General features: G+C 38.9%; 1 protein-coding gene across 3 annotated transcripts in view; it reads right to left on the minus strand.

Annotated features, from left to right (window-relative positions):
* vps13d (vacuolar protein sorting 13 homolog D) overlaps positions 1 to 17,375 on the minus strand; it is a 57,265-nt gene continuing 39,890 nt past the window's right edge. For all 3 annotated transcript variants that reach the window (XM_056449380.1, XM_056449379.1, XM_056449381.1), the window contains 14 exons: positions 17,257 to 17,365; positions 16,997 to 17,167; positions 16,757 to 16,861; positions 16,459 to 16,608; positions 16,018 to 16,167; positions 15,813 to 15,909; positions 15,579 to 15,727; positions 15,347 to 15,481; positions 15,059 to 15,226; positions 9,656 to 9,788; positions 9,347 to 9,539; positions 4,643 to 4,774; positions 3,499 to 3,739; positions 1 to 1,489 (listed from right to left, as the gene is read on the minus strand). In XM_056449380.1, the coding sequence (XP_056305355.1) occupies positions 1,358 to 1,489; positions 3,499 to 3,739; positions 4,643 to 4,774; positions 9,347 to 9,539; positions 9,656 to 9,788; positions 15,059 to 15,226; positions 15,347 to 15,481; positions 15,579 to 15,727; positions 15,813 to 15,909; positions 16,018 to 16,167; positions 16,459 to 16,608; positions 16,757 to 16,861; positions 16,997 to 17,167; positions 17,257 to 17,365 (2,065 nt within the window). In that variant the 3' untranslated portion in view covers positions 1 to 1,357. The remainder of the gene's footprint in view (positions 1,490 to 3,498; positions 3,740 to 4,642; positions 4,775 to 9,346; positions 9,540 to 9,655; positions 9,789 to 15,058; positions 15,227 to 15,346; positions 15,482 to 15,578; positions 15,728 to 15,812; positions 15,910 to 16,017; positions 16,168 to 16,458; positions 16,609 to 16,756; positions 16,862 to 16,996; positions 17,168 to 17,256; positions 17,366 to 17,375) is intronic.

A 17,375-nucleotide genomic window follows, 5' to 3' on the forward strand; every position in this document is an offset into this window, starting at 1 on the left:
TTGTTAATTCATATATTTTATTATTATGCTTTATACATTTGCATATTAAAACAAAATAAATGTACACACTATATTTACTTTGCATATTTGTGCAGTTATAGAGGAATCCAACAGTAAGGTTGTATACAACATTTACCAATATTTAATTACTGTAATAGACAACTTAGAAAACACATTAGTTGTATTGTTCATATAATTCTAAATTATACTGACCAGTGTTCTCTGAGGCACCGTCACTGGAGTTAAAAATCTACATTATTTATGACAGACAATTATGTACACATATGCAAAGAAGGTGACTTTTTAAAACCAAAACATTAGTAGTGTCTGATCTTTGGTAACAACTTGTAGCAACTTAAAGAATAACTTGATTTTCTGAAACAAATTTTAAGCAGTGAGAAAATTAATCTTTGAAATGAGAAAATAAAAGTTTCTGTGATGTAAAAGTAGCAATGATGACGTCACAGAAAGAGCACATTCATAAAAAGGGAGAATCATAAACTTTAAGCACTACAGAATACCATCGTTTTATTTGTTGAAATATGTTCAATGTGTTTCAGATGTTAAGCTTGAACTCCTAAAAGATGTAAGAAAACTGAATAAAGGAGAAAAAAAGATCAGTGAAACATTACATTTTTCATATTTTAAATTTCATCGAATTTAATAAAGAAAAAAAGGAAAAACAAACTGAAATAAGAAAAACATCAGGCAGATGTTTTTGAGCATGGGCTGCATGTGGTGAGGTGAAAAATGTGACAGTATTTACACAACAGTGTTGTTGTCTGTGTGTTTGTGTGAATGTTGGTTCACCGGTGCATGGTGAGAGCAGCTGACGTTCTTTACATTTATCTCAGTGCAATTTAAACCAAATAATCACCAAATTATCTTTTCTTTAAAGGCAGTTTATACAGCAATCATAGATTAATTTTATACCTTATAATTAATCTCAACATCTATATACATGGCAGAAAGTCCAATGAGTGTCCCTACAAATGTACATAGTGAACCTATACACAAACATATACAGTATCAGACTAGCTGTGTACATCTAGCATCAAACAGCAGTTGTTTAACCAATTGTAAAACAAACAGAGTTAATTACACTTCTAAAGTTTGCAAGGAAATTAAAATACTTGCATATTCAAGTTAAATCTGTGCTTGCTGGAGCTTTCAGCAGCCCCTCTAGGCTAGTTTGCATCATTGAACAAACCACATGCTGTGAGCATGTCCCGTTTACTGGTCTAAGTGGGTGATCACGCTCTGCTGATTTATTACTATCCTTTCACTGAAACAGAAAAAAGGAAGTAGCTGTTGAAAAATGAGCGAGTAATACTTTTTATCCTGCAGGTCAGTGTAGTTAAGAGTCTAATAATAAGCTATCCTCATTCTCACTGGGAGGCAGCATGAGCTGCTGTTCATAGTAAAGGCTCTTGGCATAATTGATTTCTTGCGAAATCTTGATGGCAAGGCTCTCGCTTTTCACATGGACCTGTGGAGAAACAACAAATAGAGTTTGAAGTTGTTGGAGATTTTGAATAATATTAGCCTTTAATTGCTGCTGATTACAATTGGCAGCTATGAATCACCCCTTAAAAAATTTTATTACAGTATTTAGTAATATATATTTTTCAGGTTTACAGTTGAAGTCAGAAATATTAGCCACCCTGAATTATTAGCCCCCCTGTTTAACGGAGAGATTTTTATCAACACATTTCTAAACATAATAGTTTTAATAACTCATTTCTAATAACTGATTTCTTTTATCTTTGCCATGATGACAGTAAAAAATTTGACTAGATATTTTTCAAGACTGTTCTTTACACCCTCAAGTGACATTTAAAGGCTTAACTATGCTAATTAGGTTAGGCAGGTTAGGGTAATTAGGCAAGTTATTGTATAAGGATAGTTTGTTCTGTAGACTATCGAAAAAAATATAACTTAAAGGGGCTAATAATTTTGACCTTAAAATGTTTTTATTTTTAAATTAATTAATTCTAGCCGAACTAAAACAAATAAGACTTTCTCCAGAAGAAAAAATATTATCAGACATACTGTGAAAATTTACTTGCTCTGTTAAACATCAATTGGGAATTATTTAAAAAGAAAAAAAAATTCAAAGGGGGGCTAATAATTCTGACTTCATCTGTTTATTGCAAAATAGGGATGTCTCGATCAGGGGTTTTTTTTTGCCCTCGAGTCCAAGTCAATTGTTTTTGAGTACCGATACTGAAACCCGATCTGATAATTCTATAATACATAAAAAAGAATAAAGAAGAGCGAAGAAACGGATCCAGATTTAATTCAGCTTATTTTAACATTCAACAACTCTGTTAACAGACAGAGCACTTCTGTGAGGTAGCTTGAACAATAAGTAATAAATAACTAAAATACAGAAAAAATAAATAACCTAAATTATTCACTTTTGGACTTTAGTGCAACAGTAAATATTAAAAAAGTCTAATAAAAAAACAAATAGCACCTTAACTTAAAATAACTGGCAGGTAATCCCAAGTTTACATATCTCACAGTTTTCTATGGCAATGTTGTCGTCATCAACTTTACAATACCTCCAGACCGCAGGCATACTTGCATTTTCTTCAAGCTGCTTCCATGCTCTATTTTGCCTGTATATAACCAATAGTATCTCTGCAAGGAAGTGATGTCATGCCGCACGCATTGCTGTTTCTGTGTGAAGTCAAGAAAAAGGTCTAACTCTGTGCCACCGCATAACTATAGATGCGCAAAAAATAAGGACTATATATATAGATATATATAGATATATATATATATATAGATATATATCTATCTATCTATCTATCTATCTATCTATATATATATATATATATATATATCTATATATATATATATCTATATATATATATATATATATATATATTTATATATATATATCTATATATATATATATATATATATAGATATATATATATATATATAGATATATATATATATATATATATATATATATATATAGATATATATATATATATATAGATATATATATATATATATATATATATATATATATATCTATATATATAGATATATATATATATATCTATATATATATATATCTATATATATATATCTATATATATATATCTATATATATCTATATATATATATATATATCTATATATATATATATATATATATATATATATATATATATATATATATATATATATATATATATATATATATATATATATATATATATATATATATATATATATATATATTCGAGTCCTGATCGGGAGGTAACGTCCGATTCTGATAGAGTTTGAAACCATGTGATCGGGCCCGATTTCCAATCACGTGATCGGATCTGGACATCCCTATTGCGAAAACATTTAATTTAGGTTTTAAGGCAATTAGGTTAAGTACGTAAAAAAAAAAGAAATTTAGAAAATTGATGATAAGGAGAGTAAATAAATTGTTTTGTAGCATTATAACTAATGTTCTTGACACAAATCTTACCATTGGTTTTTGATGTGATGGACCTGGTATGGCCACCCCACTACTGGTGTTTTCTGCTTTCTTAGTTAGTTGCACATATACTTTCCCGTGATCCTTGGACACCAGACAATGATAGAGATCATCATATTTGACCTCCAAAAAGATTGCTTCTCGATCCGCAAATTCTCCAGGCTTGAGGAAATACACCACTTTGGAGGAGATCAGAACACAGTAGGTGTCTATGGGCTCCACTGCAATGAAACTACAAAAGAAACAAACATACAATTGGTACATCATTGCTTTAAAAAGACAGAACAAACGGTATGCCCTCACAATATCTGGGTTAATTCAATTTAAACTGCACAATAGCACAGCAGATGTACAAGGATTCATATCGAAGCAAATTCGCCGCAGGAATCCAATGAAAATCTGTAAAGATATAAATTCTGCAATAAATGAAAAGGGATTAAGTCAAGCGTGCCATTTAACGCACAAACTGTGTTTAGAGAAGAGAAGATTAGCGCATCAAATTAAACAGAAAACATTAAGGCAGTTCAAGTGTGTCAGACACCACAGGAGGCAAGCGTGCAGGCTGCAGCTGAAGAGACTAATGGCCTGTGCGGCACCTCTGAGGAGAGAGGTCAGGTGGGCCAACAGGGGGTCTGCTGATCTGGATGGATTACCCTCGTTGATGATAAATGCCTTTTCAGTCTCACTTTGAATAGAGAAACAAGCCCTGATGCTTCCAATCGTGGGAGACTTGTGTAGTGTACAGTTATAGGAACTAGCGACTAGGTCAATTCTCTGAGAACTAAACTCGCCCTTTGGCGATTTTTCTGGTTGTTTTTGCATGGTCACTGCTAGACCCTACTCTGAACAAGGAGCTAATTTAGTCCTGCCAAAAGGTGATCATAAAACTAAAGTTGTTTCCACTTCCTTTGGTGCAATAATGTCAACAAGTGGGTACAATAGTTCTAAGAACTATGAAAAAGTCCCTCTGGTGTGAAAGCTCCTAAAGACAAGTCTAAAAATGACAACTCTACATTTGGGGATTCAAATTGCCATTCAAGTCTTAATCCAACATTTAATAAACGTAAAAAAAATTCAAGATAGACAAACCTGAAGAACAACTTATCCTGACTTTACCATCAGACCGTGTACTTACTATTCAGAGTGGATATTGTCCGTTAAGTGAAAGAGCTGTTCTTGTCCATCTGCTTGTAGGGAGGAGAATCGAGGCAGCAGCCCCTGAGGGCCCTTACAGCAGCGCGGCTTCCTTACTCGCTGTACACTTAGCCTGAAACGCACACACAAAACACACAAGGATCATTACTTACAAAACCAACAGCCTTAAGAGGGTTAACACTGGGGAATCCAAGTTGGAATGAAGCACCTTTTTACTGGAAAGGCTGAACCTTTTTTCTCCTTTCTCCCCATTTCCCGGTAAAGAGTACAACTGAGTCTCTTGAAATAACACCTGTTGTGGCACAATCCAAAAACCCCACAAACTCAGACTCCTGCTATGCTTTTTAAGGTGATATCCTGCCAACATATCATGTCATTCAACTCTGTTTCACATACAAGCACAATGGTTGGTTTTGGGTTCAATCAATGGTCAGGGGCATGATAGCTCCAGTGTTCTGGTGGTCCTGGCCAAAGCTGACGGGACTAACCAGAAGCCGACAATGCCAATGCAAAGCTTGGGTCTTGCTTCTTCTGCAAACAACCCTTCACGTCTCTTTGGCTGCCACTGGTGGGCCAAATGGAATTCCTACATCTGGCTTGAATCTGGTCCAGCAGGCTTTTGATTAGAGCTGATGGCTTCCAGTTGATTCACAAAGACTGCAGTGTACTGCATTTCTGTGTTCTGTTTAAAATGAAGCCCGAATGAATGCAGCTGCCTCTGTTCATCAAGAGCTCAAAATGCAAGGCGCTGTGGAAAAGGAGAACCAAAGATAGACAAACCTGAAGTCCCAAAGTGGGTCATAATGGCAATCCCTTTTGCTTTTTTACTGCAAGCCAATACTACCGAAAAGCCAAGTGACTTGTTCAATTTGCTATAAAACCTGCTTATGTCATGCAAAGACAAACAGCCCCACCTGGACAAATTTTAGCATTAGCAACTAAATCAAATATTCTGAAGCCACTGATTACTTCATTATGACATGTTAAGGAGATTGTGGTGTTGTTTTTTGCCTAGAAAAGCCAGAACTTCCACATGCACTTGGCTCTCTTTTTGACAGCAAGCCACGGTTCATAATCATAACCGTAAGTCATGAGATCTGGCCCTGTGCATGACAGGACTGTAACAGACCCAGGGAGACTCTTAACCTCTCTTTTTCTCTCTTTCTCCAGCCTCTCCCACTGCTCTGGAGGCGATCAAGCACAATGCCCCGCACCCGATTGTGGGATAGGAACAATAGAGTTCAACTCTAGGTCAGGCACAGGGCTTGGAGCCTGGCCAGTCAGCCGTCAATGGGTGCAAACAAACAGCTCTTACTTCTTGCTCCTTTCCGAGAAAGATCATGAGTAAAATGGGCTGAAGGCAGACGTTATGTTGAAGGCTGCTGAACGGAGGTGTTTAACTTCCATGGTTCTCCTCAGACAAAGCTACTAAATGAATTCCTGCTGGAGCGTATAAGTTTTAGTTCATCTCTCAACCCAATATGTGAAATGTGCATTTATAATCAAGCTACAGCATATTTAAACATAGTTGACTTGAGTCTTCATCTGTCAACTCAACATGTATAATACATGCCACTGCTATCCTTTGAGCAAGTTCACAATAGGGCCAACTGTAGTCCAATTAAAGCAGGGGTGTTCAATTCTGCTACTGGAGGGGCACTATACTGCTTAGTTTAGCTCCAATCTTAACTGAACACACAAAAATCCCCTAATCAAGATCTATAAGATAACTAGAAATTTGTGTTTGAGGGTGCACTTACACTACGCTATCCAAACCGTGCCCGGGCGCATTTCCTGATTCGTTTGACAGGTTTTAGTGCTCCAAATTGGGTCCAGGCGTGGTTCAGTTGGCTGGCCCTGGCCCAGTTGGAAGAGGTGTGCCAGAGCGCGGTTCTGTTTTCTGCGTTTTGGATATGCGCATAAAAAATGGTTGAGGTAAATGTCAAGATGCGCATATATTTCAAAAATATGTATAACTGAATAGAATAAACTTTCTATTCGATAAGAAAAGATGTGCATAAACTATGATGGAAACACTTTTACCAAACAAATTCCAGTGTGTGCATTAAAAAAGTCATGTGACTTTGTTTTAATAGATCATGTGATGATAGAAATGTGTGCCAATGGATAAACCAGCAGGCTGAACACATTGTAAAACATCTGAAATGTTGTTTTGGTCATTCTAAAACACCTTAACAGTTTCAGTATTAGTGTTTATATATTACTAATGACCTCCAGAATCAAGAGCGCCTGTGCTCCAGGTCTCACGCCTTCAAACGCCAAAGCGTGTTCACTGCGTGTCAGGATTGCCTTCTGAGGCGCAAGTCATTTATTAAATGAAGAAAAGATTCACGCAACTTCTCCTACCACAGCAAATTCCATTACCTGCAGCATGATAATTTATGAGCGCCAAAAGTGGAGAATCTGTTCCGCAAAATATTTGACTGTGTGTGACTGCATTCCAAACAACTAAAAATAATAAAAAATTATATAACTAAAGAAATGTCCACTGTGCTGAGCGAGAGCGCTTCTCTTGCTGTGAAACTGAAGAGTCACATCATCGATGACGTAAGCGTGCTTTGGCTTGGAAGGTAATGCAATGGGAGTGCAGGCCATCAGGGGAGGAAGAAGGGGGGACAATCGCGCTTCAGCATGGTTCAAGGCAACTGTACCTAGTGTGAGTACACCCTGAAGGTAAAATACAAAGGAAACTGACCATTCAGGAGAAGATCAGAAGAAAACAAGCTACAATAAAATGTGTCTATTTGTTTTACTATCAAGCTTTTAAAATGCAAGTAAACATACTTTGCTTATAGTGAGACATCAAGTTTGCTCATTGCGAATGTTTCATGAACAGCTGACTAGTATTGGTTTAACTTTATGATTTTTGTCTTTAGCCGGGCCATTGGTGAGTCAACTGTGTAGTCTTTTAGTATGCTGGTTCCTAGGTACAGTAAGATGATCAGAAATGCACAGTTCAACAGTGGGAATAAACCACAGTTGCATTATGTCTGATGTCTTGATTAAATGCCAATAGAATAAGTACAGAACAAGTACTGTCATCTTTTACTGTGGAGGAATTTGAGGTTTACCAAAACATGATGAAGGCAAATGAGTTCTCCTTGAAGTCTTTCCCAAAGTTGACAGTCAAATACAAGTCAAAAGGCAAACCACACGAGGGGTTTTCTTTAATAAAGCTTGGGGTAATAGAAATGCATGCTTTTCCAAACTGAACTGACAGCTAAAGGTGGGGAACAGGGTGCTTATTCAGTCAAAGTCTGAGCCCCTACTGCTGTCCCCGCCAACCCCCAGCACTTCTTTGCCTTTGTTTTGAGATTGTAATTGAGCTGCCTCTGGAAGCCTGCCTGGATTGCATAGTGCAGTAGGGAATGGTGTATGTTGGGCGAGTGTGTGTGTTGGGGAGGGTGCTGGGGTCCGAGGAACTGATGTGGGAGGCTGAGTTCACTAGCAGGGCAGGAGAGCAAAAAAGGCTGTGTGGACACTTCCACTATTCCTGACCTCACTACAGTCTGCTTCTCATTTACTTGTTTATTTCCTGTTTGCTATTTGATATGGGATGTATGACACATTCTCCTGACCAGCAAGAGACAAAGATCACTTCATAAATAAGTGATATTAATTACGGTGACATTGTCTGCATGAGAATTTGGGAAATATTATGAACATTACAGACGGTAGGGGAAGAAAGCTCAGCTGGGAACCACCATGACCAGTTGCTGATCCATATAAAATTGATCTTTCAAAAGTGATTGATGTAGTAGTGGATGTCTGAGATTTCTACAGAAGTGCTACCTGCGAATGTGTTATTGTGAATATGCAATCGTTGGGTCAGACTGCGTCCGCTGCGACCCATGAATCCTGAACATTTTCGAGTGAACTCTGGCTGAACTCTTGGCCGCACTGTGGCAGGCACGCTCCGAATGCTTCTCCCTTAAACTCCCCCAGCTCTTTACTGCACAGTTCACCAGCAGTTCCCTTCTCTGCGCGCACACACATACACAGCCTCTCTCTATTGAAGGGGAATGGTGAGACGACCGGAAACTCATTCCTTCTCCAGTTGGAGCAGTAAAACCTCAAAAACTCCCCACTGCACATATACATAGGCAAATGAAGAACAAATGGCTTTACATACCAGACAGCCTGTGTAATATGACCTGCTTTTGGGCCCCCTCATAAAACCTCAGGTAAAGCTGCTGCCTTTATAGGATGAAGTGAAGGTGAGACCCTGGAGGCTGCTCTTAAAACAGTAGGTATGTTCTTCAGACCAGTTTTTTGGATCATTAGCAGGTGTTCATTAGTGTAGAGCTTGGCTAGCCACAAGCTAAACTCATCAAAAGGCAGGTGGGATTTATGAACACATCAACAGAGGTCACAAAGGCTCTGCAAAGTTGTAAGAGCTATAAACATCGAACCACAGATACCCCATTTCCACTAAAATGGCAAAGGTTCTTGTGAAGACAGTGCTCAACTAGGGGATTTATTGCACTAACATTTCAGTCTTGCTAGAGTGAATTTTACTTTCATTTAAAATTCTGGTGCTGTTTTGTATCCTAGCACTGGCCTATCCTGTCTCTATAAAAGGGCCGTGCACAAAACCTTCTCATTATTTCTGTAATCTTCTTCAACAACAGAAAATCAAACCTGAATTCATAGTAAAAAATACCTGTTGTTTACGCTGGCCATGTCTCTGACGGTTTGTGCTGTTTCTGATGCAAAATCCAAAGCTCCTGCAACAGGTTTGGTCACTGTGCCAACCAGTCCCTTCCCCAGACCGGAGAAAAATCCACTGACACCCCCTTCAGTCTTCACTCCCTCTACTGTTGACGTTATCACACTGGTCAGACCCCCAATGATACCTATACAGCATTTATACCAACTTTGGTTAGTTTAAAAGTAACAGACAAATGATCCTATCAGACAATGAATTTTTTTAATTATTGAGCCATTGAAATATCAAATGGTCCAAATGTACCATGAGCAAGACCATGAATCCCTGCCACAAGGTGCTCTCCACTTGTGGCTCCATGATAGCGAATGCACTCTCGTTCAGTCTGATGCCGATTGTCCATTGTCTTGCCTAGTCCATCTGATAGGGTACCTGCAAACTACAGAGACAAATAGGCATAAGAACAACAATCGAAAAGAACAGTAGACAACATAACTGCAATGATAAATTCTTATATTAAACCTCAGGGGTGTCCAATTCTGCTGCAGTTAGGTCCTAGCTTAATTAAATGCTCCTGAACCAGCTTATTAGTGATACTAGAAACATCTAGATAAGTATGTTGATAAGTATGTTGAGCTACATTCAAACCATAGTTCTCAAACTTGATTCCTGGAAGGGCGCAGCTCTGCACAGTTTTGCTCCAACCCTAATCCCACTAGTAATTAAAGTGTTCAAGACTACTATAGACCAAGGGTTCTCAACCTTTTTCACTTCGGGGCCCACCTAATTCTCTGAAAATTTTTTGAAGGCCCAAATGAACATTTCTTTTGTCTTCTATTATTCTCTTATTTTTCTTCATCATTTTATAAAAAACCCAGAAGAAATATATATTTCACACAAAGAGAGCATGCTTAGTTTGTGAATCAATGGACTTGTGCGGCTGTTAACAGTGAGGCTGTTTTTGCACAGAGTCCGAATTAGCTTATTCAATCATAGAAAACGGGAAATGCCATAACTTCGATCATTTTAATATGACATGTTTAATAATGAAATCAAATAATTATAGTATAATATTTAAGTTAATTTTAAGCTATCTCACAGCCCACCTGCAGGATCGCTGAGTCCCACTAGTGGGCTGCGGCCCACTGGGTGAGAATCCTTGCAATAGACTATTAAGCAGGTGTGAGTTGGAGGTGGTAGAGCTGCAGCCCTCCAGGAATTGGGTTTGAGCCATTAATGTAAACTCTGTAGGACAGTGACCCATTTGGATACCCCTGTTATTTAAGACAGAATCATTTAATGTCAATGCCAGTAAACCTAACGAAATTGAAGAACGAACAGAAATTGTGTAATTTCGAAATAAATCTGGCTGAATTTTTAGTTTTGAGTTAGTTTCAGCAGTTTGAAGCAACTCTAAGCAAACTTTTTGGGGGAGTTTGTTTGGCTACGTGGAGATCAGACAGATGAACAACATTGAAAACAAAACCACCAAGTAAAACGGCAAGTTGTATCTGCACCTGTACAACACACGAACACATCGCACCATATATTTTAAAGTTCTAAACCCTTTTCTTTGAGAATCCACAAACTGACAGCACCATTTAGTGTCTCCTCACTGCAAATAGAAAACAATGTAAAAGTGTGGTTCGGTTTGGTGGCATTTATCCGGTGTGCGACAGCCTGTAGAAGGCTGTTTGCCAGATGTTTATGAAACTGTTATTCTCTCACAGCCTCCATCATTGTTGTATTTGTGAGTAGACTTAAACAGTGTGACACATTTACAATTCACACACTTCTTACTGCAGCACAGTGGTGTCACTCAGCTTTTTCAAACTTCTTTTTGCGTTCAGTCGAAGAACAAAAAATGTAGATGAGGTCCCTAAGGAGTGGACTGTCTACTTTAGGACACATCACTGATTATTATGGTTTCCCTATTTAATCTTCAGCAAAAGTTCAGGCAACTCTTCTCATGTAGATTTTTCTGTTTGCTCATGGAAAATATATTGCAACATTATTTGCAGGGTGCCCCGTCGTGGTTCACAAACTCTTCTACCACTGAACTCTGAGGATATGCATTGATTTTACAGATAAGTGATTTTACACACAATCTCACCCAGCTGTCAAATATATCAGGCTGTAATTTGTCTAATGGGATGGAGCTTCCCCCTGATGGCACAGTTGACCTGACTTTGCCCAGAGTGGCCCCCCTCAGGCTCCCTGCAGGTGCCTCCTGGAATGGAGTTTGTGTTACAGGCCCAGTGAGCTCCCTACAGCAACCAGAGCACTTTATAAACACAGGCACATTCTGCAGAACTCCAGCAAGAGCCAGGCATGAACTTGGGATGACCCCTCCAAGCAAAGTCCCTGGTGGGTTCATCTGAAGGGCAGCTCAGATTCTCTGCTCCTCCTCTTCCACCTCCCTCTCTCCCACCCTCTTTCCTTTTTTTAAAGCTTGGCTGTGAAATTATACCAATACATTTACCAGATATGAGCTTGCAGGAGGGAGAGGAGGATCAGAACACTTTCAAGTTTATGGCCCCACACACCACCCCTGCTTGGACCATTAGACTATCCTATCTCAAAGCAGGGCCCCTAGAGGTGTGCGAGAATGGGTTTCAGTGAGTCAATGTGTGAGAAAGATGTAGAAGAATGAAAAACAGTGTGATTGATATAATATACATAGAGTCTTACGGAGATGAGGAAAAACTATAAAATCACAAATGTAAATATAAGGTTAACAGACTAAATTCTGCTCTACAGTTAGACAGTCTAAGGCTGTATCAGAAACAGTTATAAAGAAATCTATTTTATAGGCACTGTTTAAAATCAATGGAGTCATGTTGCAGTCAATAGAGTTTGCTTTAGCTAAAATACCTATTAAAAATGTTCAGGCTTCCTTAGAGGTAAAACTAACAACTAAGAATTCCTGTGGACTGTAAACGTTCCAAAACATTTCAGGGTGGTCACTGATATAAGTTAAAAAAGCTAACAGTAATCTTTGCAAACACAATAAACCTCAAGATTCTAGGCACTTGATCAAACCAAAGCTCTTAAATGCCTTTTTATTTATTTCATTAAAAGTTTTTCCACCACAAGCAACGTGACATGGAGCCTTATTCAATTGGTAGACCATTTTGGCTAAGCATTTTTATTCAAGCTGCTGGAAGTTCCCTAGGGGAAGAAAAAAAATGGTTTATACTCGTGAAATAGAGTTAGTGGCATAAATGCAGCCAACAGAGAAGCTTTTTTTAATTCTTATCTTTCCAGCAGAGCTAAGCATAACTAGCAGTTTAGTAAGTTATTCAACCAAAAGTTAAAATACTATTAATAATTACTCAACCCTTATGTCATTCCAAAAACATGAAACCTTTGTTCAACTTTAGAATCAAGATATTTTTGGTGAAATCTGAGAGCTCCCTCATCCTCCATAGACAGTAAGGGTCCCGATGTTTAAAGTCCATAAGAATACAAAAAAAATCTCAAAACAGACTATATGCTTTTAGTGGCTCAATTAGAATATTATCAAGCTTTAAGAATACATTTATTCAACAAAAAAATAATAAATAAATAGCTTTATTCAACAGTAGCCCCTTTCACACAGTGATACCAGTAAATATCCAGAAAATTTCCGGAACGACTTTACCGAATTTTCCAGAATTTTTTCGGAAAAGTCCATTCACACATCCATTCCAAATTACCGGTAGATTCACGTGCACATGCGTCAAGCAACTGAAGCAGAGCTTGAAGGTAAACAAACAGAGGTTTATCATAAGCATTTTATCTATAACGTTTTACACAGCTGGCATTAATAATGACTATAAAAACGTTATCTGACTAACAACTAGCAGCTAAATGTGTCTGGAAAAATAATCAAAGGCTTTTATTTACATAAACAGCGCGGATGTGAATGCGTCTGAATTTTCTGATTGGCTGCAGTAGACGTCTCATGTCAGCGAACGATATCTTACCAGCAATTTTCCTTCTGCGTTCACAAAGAGCAGCATTCTGGCAAATTACCGGTAACGTTACAACTTCTCTTTCTGGAAAACTGCTGAAACAAATATACCGGTATTTTCAAAAAGAGCCTGTTCACACATGATCCCTTTCCGGAAAATTGCTGGTCTGTATATGTGAAAGGGGCTATATTCTTCACCTCTGTGTAAGTATAGGGTGCACGTTCACGTTTCCCACAAGGTCGTGTTTCTGACATGTTACCTCTATTGTGTCCATGCATTGTTTCAAACAGAAATCGTCACGCACAGGCAACTGGGCGCTATACAACACTACTGAGTGCTCATTATGCTGACACAGAGGATAAGAAACTGTTGAATGAAGTTGTTACTTATTTTATGTGTGCACAAAAATATTCTCATAGCTTGATAATATTCCAGTAAAACCTCTGAAGATATATGGTCTGCTTTGAGGATGTTTTTGGTACCTTTCTGGGCTTTGAACTGGTCAGGAATGAACTTGCTGTCTATGGAGGATGAGGGAGCTCTCAGTATTGAGATAAAATATCAGAATTTCTATTTTGAAGACAAATTAAAGTCTCAGGGGTTTAAAACGACTTGAGGATGAGTATTTAATAATATAACTTTCATTTTAGGGTGAACCAACCTTTTAAAAATGTTGCTCCGTATGACTTTCAGCATAACCTGAATGAACCTAGTAGCTTATCTAAACCATCTGACCATCTCACCTAACCATTCTGCATAAGCAAATTGAGATAACAAAAGGTCAAACCCACATAGGAAAATTTGTTGATTGAGACCTAGTGTTATTCTGTGCTATGAGTACGTTTGGCGTGAGCTCGGCCAGTGTGGCTGGAAGGAAAGTAGATGAGAGCGCAAAGGGAGCGGACAGAGAGAAAAGCTCACAAAGCACTGTCTGACAGTGAGCTGGCTGCCAATGAAGGACGTGGTGCGATGGCCTGTCAGACAGACATGCTGAGAGCTGGCTGCAGGACATGAAGTGGAGGCTCATGTCTTGACCACACACAACTGCAGCCTCATAGGAGTACACACATTCACACACTAGCGCCATGGGCAAATCAGCTCAATTCCATCTGCTCAAGCTCAACGGTAAGAGCCTCACAATTTTCTTGTTCATGAGAAAATTCCAGGGCTGATGTTCAACTTTCATATTGTTGAAACACTTAAATGCCAGTGTTCCCATGATTCTGTAAACATGAAGAAACTTGCCTGTTTATGCTGAGAGACCAAAACTAATAAACTCCCTGAACCTTCACCTCTTCTTTGCATATTAAGATGAAAATCAGGTCAGATTGCTCTGCTGGTGAACATCATGTGCATCTGACCTTTTGATGCTGTTACCAATCTTTTCCTGGAAATCAAATGACAACATGTGGCTCGTTCTAGTGTTCTGCTCAGGCAGACTGCTTGGACGGTTCTTCAAAAACATATTCAATAAGAAGCCTGTAAAATAAACAACTTCAGCTTCTAATTTACATTTGAACAGACCAGATCACAGAGCACTATTCGTCCTCTTGTTCTTTTTCTTTGTTTTGACCTGGCCTTGCACCCAATGAATGCCTCTTTTGCTCTTGTACTTTGCAGCTGAACGGATGGACTTTATCATATATCAAACATTTGGGAATAACTAGCAAAAACAATCCTGTGAAATTCTCGAGAATCACAAGTGGTAAGATAGACTAGTGAAGACGACAGTAAGAATGTTAACTTTTGCTACCTTGGCAGCCGAGTTAGAAACGCCATGTGTAACACTGCGGATGAGCCCTCCAACGTTGCCATACTTAATGAGCTCATTCATCCCCTCAGTGACGTCATTCAGTAGGCCCATAGGGTTACCCAGGAAGTCCACCGAGCCCAGGATCTGAGCTGCCTGACTGATAAGCTCCTAAAAAAAAGGTTAAGAACATTTAAGACCAAGAGGTGACAAAGATTATGCAAACATTGCGACATATCACAAGAAAATAAAACGTATATGTAAAAATTCAGGACAAAGAATGCTTGTGACCTCTTTGAAGTGCTTGAGGATATCATTGATGACCATCTCCTGCGTCTCATAGGGATGAACTCGAGTGTAGGGGTACATGTTGATGATTGCATCTTCAAACCGAATGAGTGGGAAGCCAAGGGTTCCCTTCAAGGCCTGTGCAAAACAACACTTGACTATACTGCAAGGAGCCAAACCATAACATTATGCAAGCTTGAAAGTATTGCAGTTGATTTTACTCTGGCTCTTTTACCTTAAGGTCATGGGGCAGCTTGTGAGAGGTGAACACACTCAGCTTGACCTGAGGAAGACTGATTTTCAAGTTCTCAAAATAATATCGCTTTGGCGTTCCTGGATCCTCACTGGCTTTCTCATAGATGTTCTCATCCAGCTTCTCCATCTCTGTAACACAAAATCATGTACTTTACAGCAGGAGATAATGGTTTCATTTTCCATACAGCACACTAGAGGGCTAAACATTACACACCTCCCTCTGTCTGACCATAGCCAAAGAATATCAGCAGTTTCATCAAGAGCTTCTCCTCTATGATTACAGTGTAGCGTCGCGCTGTGACCATCAGATGCTGTAAATCAGAGAGCAACATCTATGATCAAGCTTTTGTAGTTAAAGGAACAAGGTACAGACAGGCCTGAAGCATTTCTGGTCAGAAAGAGAACTTGATTGATTTCACCTTAAAAAGGTCTGTGAGCATAAGCCTGCTGGGCACTTTCACAGCGTTGACCTGCAAAGCAGGACCTGAATCTAATGCAGTACTTTCAGAGGAGCCTGGAGTCACACATAGTAGCACAGGGTGAGTGGTGCCCAGAAGCTGATTGTCCACCTAGGAAAGACAAGAGAAAAGTGACAAATGTGTCAGAAATGCATTAGCTTGCGACTGAAAAATTAGTTGGAATAGAAAACAAATGAAGTAGAAAGAGATCTTTGCCAGGTATCAACCCTGACTATTGGATTAAACTTGGCCTGGGTTTGTTTTGAAGGTCCCAAGTACATTGAAAAATCAACATAAACTAGTCAACATCACAGTTCGGATAACCATTTTGACCTATCCCTAATGCCAAACAAATTAATTATTTCATATTGCGAAAGTATGTTTTGGTGTATGGCTGCTTACCTGAATGTTTTTCACCGTAAGTTCCAATACTTGGTTGGCGGCAGTGCGGGTAAAGTGTACATCAATGCCAGACAGGGTGGCAAACACTAATTCTTCAGGGAGCTTATTCACCAGTGATAGGCCCACTCCTTCCTCTAGGTTCACCAACACCTACACAAAAGCACATGAGTAAGGAGGTCTTAACTTCCAGGTTCAATATTTGCAAATTCTACTGAATTACTTTCTACTGGAAGCATAATCACAGTAAAATTCCATATCCATCAGTCTGAACGAACAAAAAAACAAACATATTTTTTACCTCAAGCTCCTCCTCTGGGAATTTTGTCTGAGCTATCTCTTTATTCGGCTCTTCCTCTGTGCTTGGAGAGGGTCTATTCACGCGCCGCTGATTGAAGTCACTGATCTGAAATAAGGTATGCAGCTTCTCATATTAGAAAGTGTGAAAGAAAGATAGGAACTTCAATTTCATGTGGTTTCAGATTGCATGCTACCCCAACCATGTCCTTCAATAATATTAAGACAGGAGAGGTGATAATACCTGTAATACTCTCGTGGGCCCATCAGGAAGGACCTGAACGGACAGAACCCCTGAGCCGGGTCGCATTTTCTGGTTGATGAACTGTTGCTCAGGTGTCGCTTCCAAAATACCAGAGTCTGGTCCTAGTACCACCTCAGCACCATCATACAGTCCAGACACCCCTCCGCTTACCTAAAATGCCAAATAAAACTTTATAAAGAGCCACAGTATCTTTCTCAGGGAAAATAATGAGTGAGGAGTGAAATATCAAACGGACAAACCTGGACAACTAGTCTGGGTAAACCACAGGTCAACATGCCAGAGTTGAAGTGCCAAGTCTGGGTGGTGCTGCGGCGGCTGTCTGGCCGTCTCAACATCAGAGGCTCATAGCTAAAAAAGA

Source organism: Danio aesculapii, chromosome 23, assembly GCF_903798145.1.
Source record: "Danio aesculapii chromosome 23, fDanAes4.1, whole genome shotgun sequence".
Classification (NCBI taxonomy): Eukaryota; Metazoa; Chordata; class Actinopteri; order Cypriniformes; family Danionidae; genus Danio; species Danio aesculapii.